This window comes from Aulonocara stuartgranti, assembly GCF_965226115.1.
Source record: "Aulonocara stuartgranti genome assembly, chromosome: 20".
In the NCBI taxonomy this organism is placed as follows: domain Eukaryota; kingdom Metazoa; phylum Chordata; class Actinopteri; order Cichliformes; family Cichlidae; genus Aulonocara; species Aulonocara stuartgranti.
Genome location: NC_138956.1, coordinates 10,357,501 through 10,371,304, shown reverse-complemented (window position 1 = coordinate 10,371,304; position 13,804 = coordinate 10,357,501). Strand labels below are relative to the sequence as shown.

General features: G+C 42.3%; 1 protein-coding gene across 1 annotated transcript in view; it reads right to left on the bottom strand.

Moving 5' to 3' along the window:
• Nucleotides 1-3,537: 3,537 nt before the first annotated feature.
• Nucleotides 3,538-13,804, bottom strand: part of spen (spen family transcriptional repressor) — a 30,868-nt gene continuing 20,601 nt past the window's right edge. Inside the window, exons 11-15 of the mRNA XM_082518000.1 lie at nt 6,799-13,804; nt 6,332-6,670; nt 6,050-6,244; nt 5,689-5,847; nt 3,538-5,566 (exon numbers count right to left, since the gene is read on the bottom strand). The exon at nt 6,799-13,804 is cut by the window's right edge and continues 795 nt beyond it. Of these exons, the coding sequence (XP_082374126.1) occupies nt 5,435-5,566; nt 5,689-5,847; nt 6,050-6,244; nt 6,332-6,670; nt 6,799-13,804 (7,831 nt within the window). The 3' untranslated portion in view covers nt 3,538-5,434. The remainder of the gene's footprint in view (nt 5,567-5,688; nt 5,848-6,049; nt 6,245-6,331; nt 6,671-6,798) is intronic.

Sequence of the window (13,804 nt, the reverse complement as noted above, 5' to 3'; positions counted from 1 at the left end):
CCCCTTGATAATGTTTTTTCCATGCGTGGATAATAAACAAACACATGTATTACTGTACCTTATCAGCCTAACAGGGAAATCAGTCATGTTCACTTTCTGTGAGTGGCTGTTTCAGTATTGTTTTCTGTATGGGACATTTAGAACACTCTGAGGCAACAGAGGTTACACAGGGATTACTTGCTGGCTCACAAGTAATCCCTGTGTAACCTTTATTACTACCTGGCTCATCATGACCTGAATAATGACACCGGACTCTGTAGATCTGACATGATGAGACCTGGTGAGAAGCACCAAGCTGACGACAGGAGTGCCTTTATCCACTCCACAACAGGTCTGCGCCTTGGACACATTTCAGGCTTCAGTTCAAAAAGAAGCTAAAGAAGAACTTAAATGAGTTCTTATGTGTTATCATTAGATCCTTAATCAAAAGCATGGTGGTTACAGTGTCCTTGTCAAAACAGTTTTTGAGCGTGGGTTACAAATATTGTAACAATGCATAATTGTCTTATTAGGTTAACTGCAAAAATAGATTACTTTCTTTAGTTGTGTTTATTACAAGCATTATTCTTGCAGCAGTTTCAATCATTTTGCATCAAAAGGCGCATTTATGTGCAGATGGACATTAATAGCTTAACAGACAGGCTACAGGAGAACATTTTTTATCAACCATATCAAGAACCAATTAAATTAAAAGAACAGTTTTATACACAGCTATTCACTGGCAATACAGCTAATGCAAGAAAGCAATAAAACTGGGTTTAGAAAACCTTTAAAATGTTTATTTGGTCTGACTTTTGATCACAGTTGGATTTTGTGTGTGTGCATATGTTTTTTAGTGCACTGTCTAAAAATAAAGATTTATGACACCAGGAAGAATAGTTAATGGGCGTCTTAAGAAACTGAACTAAAACTAAATCATCACTGCTGATGTATCCCACAGTAAACTTCAGTTGCACTAACCGCTAACCTTGTTGCAGTGGCTGGTGGTTTAGGTCCCCATGATGGAAGCAATGCACTAAGAATTCTTTTCACCCAAATGGTTTTAAAAGGTGCAAGAAAGTAATCAAAGCAAATGATTTTTTTCCTCTGTATCCTTTCTACGCTCTCATGAAAGGACAAATTGTCTCACAGCCACATGGTGGAATGCATGGAGCTCATTGTGCAAAGGACACAAACCAGAAAACAAGCACTTATCGGTCTCTGAAAAAAGAACCTCTAAATTTCCAACATTCTTCTCATTTTCTGGCAAAAGCTGAACTTTCAAAATGTCATCCTGTGGAAATGTATTCAAGAGGAAACCAGCTCTAAAATATGAACAAGGCCCGCTTTAAGGACAAAAGCACGCACTTTGCTCTAACGCTCAAAGGCAAAGTGTGTAATCTTAGAAGCACCACGATTGTGAAGGAGGAGGGTGTGTGGAGAGCATCAGCGGAAGTCTTTCTTGTCTTGGTGTTCCTCTGTCATGTCTGACCTGCTTCTTCTCACGCTGCGAACAGGGTGTCAATTAACATTCCAAGTCTTGGCCTGTCAGGCCACTAAATCACTTATGCCTCACCTCTTTCTGGTCCTTTCTACTGTAGGCATAACGACAGGAGGGAGAAAATGAGTGAAGCTCGGGTATGAGCCCTTTACCCTTCTCAGCAGCTGTTGTCCTTTTTTTTCGAGAAGCACTGAGGTGATGCATTACACTTGATGAAAAACTGTATTTAATATTGATCAAATCACCGCCTGCATGTGTTTGAATGTATTTTCTTCCCTGCCTAAGGAGTACTTCCAAAATTAATGAGAGATAATACAGCCCCAACCACCAAACTTTCTCAAATAGTAATCCAATCGTCTCTAAATCCCCACAGGCCTCCCTCTGGGGAATTTGTCAACTAGCATACACCCGAATTGGACGGGTGCAGCCGGAAACCCTGATGTTCCAGCCACAGTCTTAAAATTCCTCCAAAACCATAGAGTTGCCTGCCTCAGGGATGAGTCTGTAACTGCAGCTTTGACAGCCATGGTGCTCATTTGTCTTGCTCCATATCCACTTGAGCACTGCTCTAAAGACGGAGCCACAAAGAGGTTTTCAGACTCTGCCGCACTCACGTTTGGACAGAATTTATAGGCAATGAGATTGATTCAACAACAGTGCAGGCGCATGTTTGAAATAACTTTATGTAAATTGCAGTAAATATAAAAACAAAAAAATAACAAAATTAAAATCTTATTTGGTGTGAGTGCCCTTTGCTTTTATCACGGATGTGTGATTCTGTGCATATCTGACAAATTTTAATAGTTCTTCTGTGGATTGAGGCTCACTCGGTGTTTTATATGTCTTCATACAATATCGCGCTGTATGTTGAAATCAAGGCTTAGTGGTTGCAGGACTCCTTGTTATGCCTGTCAGTGAAGATAGGTCTTTATCACCCTGCCTGGAATTTGGCACAGATCGAGATCCTCCCTGACCGCATTGCCCAACAGAACAGCCTAAGAGTCTAAAAGATGCCAGCACTCCTATTTATTTGATACAATTTCTTTTCTGTTAACTGTGACGGAGCTTGTCAGCTTCTGTCAACATCTGTGTGTTATCATAATGCAGGAGGAGCTGACCTGATTGTATCCTCCTTATCCATTACGGCAGTAATACAGTGATCCTGTGTTTAGAATTTTTCCCCCAGCAAGACAGACAGAAACGTTTATATGCACAAGTTTTAGAATAAATAAATACATGAAAATACAACCAATTTGCAATGAAGTCTTTGTTTAGGTCTCAGCAAAGATCTTCTGCTTCCCTAGGTGGACGTATTTCTTTGACAGTTTCTAATTCAAACACTGTAGAAAACCTAAGCTCCAGGACAGGTACTGTCATGTGAAGGAAAACTCATACTTGCAGGGTAGGTTTATGTTGCAACTGCCTTCTGTGGTTGTCTGATTCACACTCCCAAAGCGTACCATGGCTTGAAAATAAGCCTTGTAGTTTAGTGTTATAGTGACATCTTCTGACCACTGTAAACATCGCAGCAACAACTGTAATAATGAGTAAGCCAGCATGCTGGGGCAGCGGTTTGGGCTTGAATCCACCTTTCTGTCTGGAGTATACATGCCCATCAAGAAGACGGATTGATGGATGGATGCCAGGTAAAGTATTTCTACCTCTGCCCAGAAAATTGTGACTGGTTTTTCCGTTTGGTGGCAGGATTGATCCAAAATGTGAAAACTTTCACTAGAGTTTGGCCTAACTTCATCCAGTTCATTCAGATCTGGAGTCTTTGCATTGCTGGAGAGACAATATTGTACGTTTTGTGTCATATTTTCATCAATAAATTCTAAATTGAAAGAATACTGGAAGAACATTAAGAAATAGTCTAGATGCAAAGGTATCCAAGGTAAGACCGCTCTTGTTAACCATTTTAATTGCTGAATCATTTGCAGCTTTTGCAACATGTTAGAGAAGCATTAAAGCTGAGGTTTAAAGCACTGAAGGTCTCTGGTGAAATCCTTCTTCACCTGTACCTTCAGATTCACAAATCACAAAAGGAGAAGAAGAAAAACAGAGTTACGGACCATTTAATGATCTTCAGAAGTAAGTTAAACAACCATTTATTTTACAGTTTAAAATGTCCTCATGGAGGAACAGCAAAATACACTCAAAATGAAGGTTGATCAAAAGACAGTTTTCATATTAATCGCTGTTTGAAGTTTTTTTTTCTTTTCATTTGTTTATCAAAAATTATAAGTGCCTTCAACATAACCATGAGAGTACTCAGCTTGCAGTCATAGAAATATTTACAACACAAAACTGACAAGCATGGTTTTTACTTTCAGCATCGGTTCACCTCCTCTCCCGTCTCTTTCAGACTGCGTTGTTTTGTTGCACAAAACAAAAAGAAAGACCCTGAAGAAAGACAGTTATAAGGGGGGGGGAGAGAAAAATACACGAGAGCACAGATTAAGGAGATCAGTATTTACAGCTTGGCTCAAGGACACAATTAAGGGGAGGGGTGGAGACAGATGATTAACACATCCATTAGCGGCTTGATGTCAAGTTTAAGTCACATTCTTTGCCTTTATGATCCTACTTTAGCTTTTTAGAATTTGAAAAATAAAAGCATGCATATCTGCTATGAAGTCGTGGATAAATGACCTCAAGATGCAGTGCCTAATAAGTAAGAGAGTTGTTTTTCAGACAGCAGGGGGCAGTACAGGACCACATGGGGGGAGAATAAAAACAGGAATAGGAGCAGAATTGCAAACCCTACAGTACAATGGTCCTTTTGAAATGAACACAGAGTTCCATCATGTAAAAGCACTGTAATAACAGAGAAAGGTTTATGAACAATACAAAAAAAGGAATCAAATCTGCCCTCCGGATGACAAAATACAAAGTCACATATGAAAATATGTTCTGATCAAATGTTTTAGATACATTGCGCGTGTTGAGTATTAGCAAAAAAATGTTTTGGCACAAAATCAAGTTTTTTTGTTGTTGTTGTTTTTTTGGGGGCAAATATCAATCGGTAATCTTGTACAGATCCTCCCCCGCTGTTCCCCATCCCTGCCCCGGTCCAAAGAAAGATCTGATGATCTGTCTTGTAAAATATTCACTTGGTCTCTCCACATTGCTTCAGTCTTTAAATATTTATAATATTTACAGTTTCACAATTGTCAACAATACCTTTAGGCTTAAAGAAGATGCAAACAAAAATAAACTAATTAAATATTCTTTATATAGTCCCCTGTTGAGGCATTGAGTGTAAACTGTACAACTCTAATCGTCCCCTTACGAGTTCCTGGGGCAGGGAACACTTTGGGATGGAGAGTTGAGTCCAGAAATTAAGTAGAAATTTGCTGATGGTGAATAAGCAAAAGCATGTATGACTGATCTTGATTGATCGTTTTTCCAGGCAATGATTTTCTTTTATCTTGCACAAGCATGACTGATGTGATCACAAGAATTAGTCCATAACATGTATCATTTTATACTCAAATCTGTACAAAGTTCACAATTTCTTCAACATAGTGCAATGACTTCTGACATAGTCTTAAAAAAAAATCACAATCACTTTTATGAAGATAAAAAATATCCCATACGAAGGTATCCATCCACAGCTTAATGAATGCTATGAATAAGAAAAAAGGCTATGCACAACACCTCCAAAAATGGCAAGAATGAAATGAGCAAAGCCTCATCCAAAAATAAAATCCCCCTCAACCCTTCATATCCTTTTCAGAAAGGTATAGTTTTTGGAATTCAACATCACTGGGTGACTTAAGGACTTGGTGAAGTGAAGGAGAAAAGGTGAGTTCATGCTAAATTAGGTTGTTTTGTTTTTTTCGTAAAAAGAAGTCCAACTCATAAAAATATGAGGCAATTCCAGCTTCCAACAAACTGGATGAGTCCAAAAGGGCTGGTGTTGGCTTAGTTCAGGAAAAAAAATGGAGGTAATTAAACAGAGGCGATGACAATCATGAGGTGAGGGGAAATGCTGGATATGCTGTTGAGAAGGTCCGGGGCCAGACGTGACAAGTGGCTCTCGGAGAATTTACATGGTGGAAAAATCTGAACCACATAAGCTGGCTGTAAACCCAAAGAAGAAAAAATAACATGATGAGAGAAGGAGCAACATCTTCAACATCTTAGCTGTCTTACAACACAGTAAAATGTGAAAATATAAAAACATAAAATGCCTAAAGTCAAACCTGAGTAGAGCCAGGGTTGGGCACATTGATGATGCCAGCTGCCTGTTTAGCTTGCAGGTATGTGATGAAGCCACTTTTCAAGGCTTGGGTTTGACCAAGGACATCTTCTTGGTCTCGACCACAGGGTAGAGCCAGTAACAAACAGTAGTCATTTTCCACCTGCCACACATATCAAGTTTTAATCTTAAAATGTATATATATGTATATAAACAAAGATAATGGCACTCTCTTACGTTATTGCTTAATTAATTCATAGATCCATCGTTTTAGTCAGTTCTTCAAAGTCAGGGTCCTGATTAAAGCTATATTCAACCAAATTTTAGAACCTGCTGTTCAAAGGTAGCAGAAATCAAATACTTACAGTCATTCTGCGTGCCACACTGTCCAGCTGGGAAGCCTCGAGCCTCATCCTTTGAACAATACGGAGAAGAGGACCTCCCTCTGGGGGTGGAAGGGAGCGCTGGGCCAGCATGTTGTTGCCGGAAACAAAATGTAACTGGACAGCAGCCTGGTCGTTTTTCAATGCCAACAGGCCTTGCCATACGATAGGATACTTCTGCATGAAGAAAAGAAAAAACATCTTTATTTTCCCTGAAAATAAATTCTACACGTCACCAAAGAGCTGGTCTGTCATTCTTCTTACCGTCAATAGCTGCACCATGTCAACGGAATGATGTCCTGAATGTTCCAGTTTGGCATCCGGCCGTGGCTTTACTGAAGTCGAAGAGGGCACTGCTGAAGTAGACAGGAAGGCTGGAGGGCCTTTCTGAAGAGATAGATCTGACTTGTGTGTAAGACCCATAGGGGACATCATGGGAGACTGGTATGAGGGTGAGACTGTATCCCCCTGTATTCGGGAAATGTGTGAGAGGTCCGAAGAGGTAGCATGGCGAAGGTGGGAGGTCTCAGACTTGGAATCACTTCCACACCCATGGGACTGAGACATTTTACCACGGTTACCCAGTTCAGTATCTGGAGGTACCTGATAGTCCGAACCCAGCAAGAGACATCATACATTTTATGTATATGTTTAAATGTGCTTGTTAAGTTGAAAATGTATAGTAGTAGTATTATTTGCACAAATGTAATCATTAAAGCATCTTAACTCACCTGTGAAGATGTAACACCTTGGTTAGTCAGGTTGTGTGGTGAAAACTGGGATGAGAAGCCTCGAATGTCCCTGTAAACTGGAAAGGAGCCTGCACCACCTGGATGCATTAGGTGAACCCCATGAGGGTGAGGCGACACCATGACAGGACTAGATGCATGGACTCCTCGGATTCTGCTTTCACTGGAGTTTGGATGGATAAGCTTTCCTTCGAGTGGTTTGAGAGGTTCCTTTGCAGAAAGGTCAATGCTCTTCCCCGAAATAGGACTCTTTGAAGGTCCAGAGATATTGCCTGAAGATGCTGTTCCAGTCTCCGAGTCTCTGCGTGACTGTCTTGCCTCTACAGCAGCCTGTTCACCCCGTTGCTGGTGCATGAGGATGCGCTGGTGCATGTCTCTGTACTGCTCCATGCGTATGTTTGGGTGAAGTCCTCTGTGATCACTGTGAATCATCATTACATCTGACTGCAGCTGGGGAACTGAAGGTCTACTGAGTGCTTGGTTAAAGTGTCTAGGCTCTTCTTCACTTGCACTGTTGCCACCACCACTTGATACTGAACCTTGGGGACTTGAATGACAGTGCAGAACCATATCTCGAATGACATTTTGCTGTTGTGGGTTTGAGCGCTGTTGAGACCCCGGAAGCGGCGCAGACAGCGAATCACCTCGTCTTCCATAATTTATCCCAGGCATCGGTGGGGTGTTCATCCTGGCATCATGAGCCATTGACTGAGTGACACTGTGAGGTTGAATTATGACAGAGGACTGTTCTGAGTGCGAGTGATGCATCGCAGAATGATAGCTAGGCATTGGTGGCATGCCATGAGTCAGAACAACAGATGTGCCGATAGGAGAACTGCTTGGAGGACAGGCTTTGACAAAAGGTGAAGGAGAGTGAACAGCTGTTCGTGGAGACTGTGGTTCTTGCTTAAGGTGCAGAGCTGAGCGATCATTTACAATGCCAGGGCTGGGGCTCATGCGGGTTCCAGAAAGTGATGGGTGGTGTGTGACTGGGCTGAGATTAGACTGCTGCGCAGCTTTGCCAGGGTCCATCTTTTTCGACAGAGGCTCTGACCCTAGTCCTCTCTTGCCATGCTGTTGTTGTATCACAGGTGGGTTGTACATTAAGACTTGAGAAGAACTAACTGGTTGCTGGAACATCTTTACTACACTGCCTTGGGGGGCTGTGTGATATGGAGTCTCAGATTTGTCAGATCCAAAACTCTCCTGCTTGGTACTAGAAATAACAGGTTGAGAGTTATACGACTGGCCGGCTAAAAGGACTCCTGTGTGACCATAACCAGAAGGAGTTGGGGCTGCTTTGGGAGTAGGTGACTGGGATGATGAGATGACTGGGTCTTGTTTTAATTGAGATTTGGAAACAGATTGCTGAAACTCTATATCACCAGCACTGGCTTGAGGAATCTGACTAATTTTGGCTCTCATCCTGTGAGGTCCTTCGGTTTTCTGACCTGAATAACTGAGTACGACAACACCCTCAGATGTATTGACCCGTAGGCCAGGACTGGAACCAGTAATGTATGGAGTGCTTTCGACAACAGAGCGTCCTCTTGTCCCATCTTCTACTATATCCATAGCAAGGCATCGGCTGTTCTCATTGGAGTTTGATCTGAATTTTTGCTTGGGAATGGTTAGGCCAATGCTTCGGTTGCTTAATGAAATACGTGGAGTTTCTTCTGTATCGTAAGGCATTGGAATTCGACTTATTACTGAGGTAGCAGGAGAAATAATTGTATGCTGGTTTTTCTCTCCACAGTTCTGCTGTGACTCTGTCAGTGGAGATGGTTTATGATGCATGGGCTGGGGAGGTAATGGTGGCCTCTCTTCAGAATGTAACTGTCTTGAACCCACTGCATCAGAGGGATTTTCATTCTCTGACATCCGTGAAGGCTCTGACAGTGCTGGTGTGACTATAGTGGTAGGTATAGAATTGCTATTTGACGCAGACACATATTTAGGTTCCATCAGAATTTTTCTTAACGTGCTTGAACTGGGGTCAATGTCAGAGGCCTTGGTGTCTGGAGGCATTGGAGGATTTGCTGCAGGGGTTCCAAGTGCAGCTGATGCTTGCATTGAAGGAGTTACCACTTTTACATGACTTGAAGGGGCAACATAGATTCTGCTTTCTTCAGATCTCTGAGGCCAGTCAGGTGAAAGTGGCACTTTGGCAGGCCGCAACAGAGGTACACTTAACTGGGATACAGGTTGTGTGCAAGCAGGAGCAGGGGTAAATGTAGGAGTACATGGCTCTGCTGCTTGGGGGTGCTTTTTAACACTGGAGATACTGTTTGTGCCAGAATGAAAAGCAGATTCTTTAGGCACAGGCTGTTCAACCTCGGGCTGTTCTGCCTCTTTGGGTGTGTCGACCGTTATGGCACTTGTTAAGTCTCGCCTACAAGTAGCAACAGCAGTGACTACAGAGGCTGCTGAAGTGGCCGCAGCTGTAACAGTGACTGCTTTTGAATTATTGGTTTCTGGGTCTTCTGGGATTGATTCAGGTAACTTGACTGGAGTGGACTCTGACTGAGAAACCTCTTCAGCAGCATCCCCTTTTCTGTTACCTGCCCCTTTACGACTTCTTGGCTTTTTCGGGGTTTTGGCTCTAACTTTTCCGGTTTTCCTGGGTGTTTCAAGTAAAATGGGATCTTCAGCTGCCTTAGATTCTGCCCCTGGCCGATTTGAGCTTGGTGTCACAGGACCATCATCTAAATCCCCGGCAAGAATATTGTTGATCACCATGTGTGTTTCAGGTTCCATAATCTCATTGGAGGAGGAGGATATCAAGGATTCAGGGGTGGGAATAAGAGCAGTGTAAGTGGGAGGAGATGTGAAGCTTTCTGCATCTACACATGTTTCTTCTGCTGTAATTGAATCAATAGCAGCTGCAAGTTCAGTTTCACTAGCAGGATTAGCTCGCTTCTCCTCCTCAACTTCACTCTCTGGTTCCACTGCAACAGGAGGCAATATCGTAGTTTGCTCTGAAGGTGGCTCTTTATATGGTCGAGAAGGCTGCTCCACTGTAAGCTTAGCAATATTTTCGACTGCCTGCTCTAATTCCATCTGTCGTGCTAATAATGCAGCAGCTGGATCAGCTGGAAGTTCTGATTCTGAGTCTTCCTTATCCTGTGCAGCGAGCTCTTTTGAATCTTTTGGAATTTGGTCTATTGTTTTTATTCCTTCATTATCTTGTAGTGCTGTCTTAGTTTTTGTAATAGCTGGAGCTTCAAAGGTCTCAAGCTCATCATCCTCTGAACGGAGTAAACCTTTTACATCATCAACACTAACACGGATCTCGAGATTTTTTAAACTGTGTGATTTGTCTTCAGCTATCTGTTTGGTGTTACGTTTTAACCTTGGTGTTTTAACTTTTGCACTCTTTTCAGGCTGCTGTCTCCTCTCTAAGGGGCCAATGTCTAGCTTTTCATCATCGACATCACCAGATTTCTTTCCACCATCTTTTAATTCCTTTTCTTTTTTGTGCACTGTTGAGTTTGGATTTTCCACCCTTTCTGATAACTTGCCAAGCGGTTCAGTTTTAGGCTTAAGCTCTGGCTCGTTTTGACTTGCCATATCATCTTGTTCAGCTAGCTCTGTCGTGCTCCCAGACAGTTTGTCTGCTCTACTTCCTTTCTTGTTAGTTGGAGGAGATGGAGTCTGAGGTGTTTGCTGCTGCTTCTGGGTGCGGGGTGAACGCCAGCCCTCAGAGGCTTTCACAACATCTACTGTACATGACGCCTCAGTGTCTTCTTCCATCAGTTTCTTCTGATCAACCTTTACTGGTGAAACATCTTCTCCTCGTTTGATGCCTCTTTTAGGTGGGCGTCCACGTCTAGTATTGGTAGAAATTTGAACATCTTGCTGTATTGGTTCTTTATCAGCACCACGTTTGCGCATGCAGCGTGGTGACTCAACTACCTCTTTGCCAGCTTGGTCGTCTTCATGTAGTGTGGCGTAGACTGACCTTACGTTTCGCCGACGTGTTCTCCCATGGATCAAACTTGACTCGATGTTTTGTTCAGAGTCTGATGCATGTATTGGTGACTTGGATGTTGTTTTAGAGTCAACTGATGTCTTTGGTGCTTCTGCACGAGGAGATGAAGCCCTTTTGAGTTTCTCTCGGTCAATCCGTTCACTCTTACGTGTTGCAGGTTTTTCAGTGGCAGCAATTTGGGAAGGTTGTGTAGTTCGTAATACTGACAGCGGTTTTGCCCTTTTACTCTTGGGTTGTCTGCGATTTGGTAACGGTTTTATTTCAGCCTCTAGTTCTGGCATGCACACCTCACCATCGGTTTCGGTTTTCTGAGATTCCTCAAAGTCTTTTGATTCTTGATTTTCAGTTTCAGGTTCTGACTTCATAGTTTCAGGTTTTTCTTCCATCTTTGGGCAGTCAGAGTAAGTGATTTCTGTAGTCTCTCTTTCAAAACCACCCAGGGAACCACCAGGAGTTGGAGGTTTATCTTCCACAATGGGAGTATGTTCCGCTGTTTTACTATCACCACATTCTACCTTCAGTTCTTTTAACTCTGGTTTTGTTTCAGTTTCATTTTCTGGTTCTGAAAGAGTAAGTGAAGGGGATCTGTTTAGCTTAACAGCAACAGGTTTGAAGTCTTCCACGGCGACAGAGTGAGGTTGCGAAACCTCAAGGATTGGCTCTACTTTTTCTTCTTTGACAACTGGCACAGGTTGATCTGAGGGTGGAGTTAAAACTTCTTTCTTTTCTTGTGGTGAAATTTCTTTAGGGGAAGGAACAAATGGTAAGGCAGTAGAGATTAATGAGGGGCTGGCTGATTTGTCATCTGCCTTTTGTACTGGCTCCAGTTCCTTATCAGGTATGATATTATCACAGTTCTGAACTTCATTTCTTTTTATGTCTGGCACTAATGAATCCTTCTCAGTATCAGGTGGAAGGTGGTCTTTGTCTTTTTGTTGCTGAAGCTCCAAAAAACGACTATGGAAAAGCACTATTGGCTCTTGTGGGATGTCACTTCCTGCAGATTCAGGCTCCGCTTCAGCAGCAACTGGCTTGTTCGAAGGCCTTCCACTTCCAATTTCTAAATCTTGATCTTTACGTTCAAGATGCTGCAAACGCCGGGAATCCTGTTCAAAGATTGAGCTGTGAAGGAAACGAGAGGCAAACAATTCCTGACGCTCTTGGTCCTGTGGCTTAAGTTCCTCCTTTTTGTCATGCAGCTTTTCATCAGAGTTAGTACGAATCTTTTTCTTTTTCATATACCAAGAAGGTATTGGTCGAGGTGTTAGTTCCACCTTGTCCTTATCTGAACACCTGTGGGAGGCTGGAAAGCGTGAAGGGAGAAAGGACCAATTGTCTTCCCTAGAAGAATACAATGTTTTGGCTCTTTCCAGGAGTGCTTTTGTATCAGGAGTTATAGTTTTATCCAAAGCAAAGGAGTAAAACTTATTCTTTTCCAAGGAGCCTGAAAGCTTCAGGTCTGTCATCCTCTTATCACGATCCCTGAGGATGTAGGACAAGGAACTATTTGACTTGGACTTGTTTTCTCCATCATCATCGGAATCAGACTGCACTTCTCCAGGTTCCAAATCCTGACCAAGGCGCTTCCGAATGCTTTCATGCTTTGAAATATCACTTTGGAATGCCATTTCCATTCTGAATGAATCAGGCTTTATCCCTCTTTCCCAGTGCTGCATTAACTCTTCATCACATCCGAGCAAGGACGTGTTAAGCTTTGGTAGCTCAGTGTCAGAAGACTGAAAATGTCTAGGCATCAGGTCCAAACTGTTTTTCAATGACTCAGTGTGTGAAAATTTCTCACCTGCTGTTGGAGAGGATTTTCTTTCTTTATTTGTACCTGTCAAAGAGACATGGGCTGTTTCATCTTCCTCGTTTTCAGAAGACTGAGCAGCTCCTATTGATGATGACATGGTGTAAATGTCTTCATTGAACTTTTGGGAACTTGAAAAGTTGCGCTCTCTTTTTAATTTGAGTATTTCAAAGTCAATATTCTCCAATTTCTTTCGTTTACAGTAAAATAAATCATCACTGGCCACATCCGGTACTGATTTTTCAAAGTCTTGAACAAAATAATCCTTTTCAAAGTCACGAGTCTCACTATGTAGTTGGTTGTCAAACTTGACTCCCTTATCAGGCTCCCCTAGCTTGGATCTGAGCCGTTGACTGTGTTCCGTTTGTTTTGTGCAAATATTAGTCTGGTCAATGTGCACAAATTGTTCATCTCCATCAGAGTCTCTGGATTTCGCTCTGCCTTGTGCGTTTTCAGGCATAACTTGTTTCTGTTCTTTTAATTCGTCCAAATCAACAGCGTTATCATCTGATATTTTTGTAAAACTTGAGGTATTTTCCCTTTTTGAGCTCTCTAGATCCATTTTAAGGTAGGGAGAGTCTAACTGATCTGTAGAATCTTCAGCCAGTTGCACTAGTTGTGAGTGCCGCTCCAGAGGAAGGCCTTCGGGGTTGATATCACTGTCTTGTCCTTCTTTTGGACTATTAACTGAAATCATTCGCACACATTTTTCTTTGTGGTGATCCTTTTTATGAATCCCTCTCATCAAAAGATTCTTATCCAAATCTGTCTCCTTAGCACTGTTCCACAGCTTATAAAGTCCAGATCTACCAAGGTCCTCTTCACTAGTTCTCTTTTGTCGATCAGCTTTACCAGAGTCTTCAAAACGCCTTTTCCTTGCAGCTAGACGGTCAATATCCACTGAAATGCCACTGTCAAATCCCATTTCAGATTTCCCATGTTTTTTGGCTTTGATTTTACCATCTTTGTCAGTGACCTCCACTGAACTGTGCATATTTTTGTCTCTGGGAACCTTCCCATGCTTACCAATATCAATTTTTGATGGCTCTGTGCGGAATGGTGGACTCCTCTGGTCAGCTGGAGGTGATGCCAGTCTCGGACTGTCACTCCCACCCCTCTGTATTTGTTTTTCTTGGACAACATGACCAATCAATTTTCCTTCTTTTTCTTTAACTCGTGTTAACTGC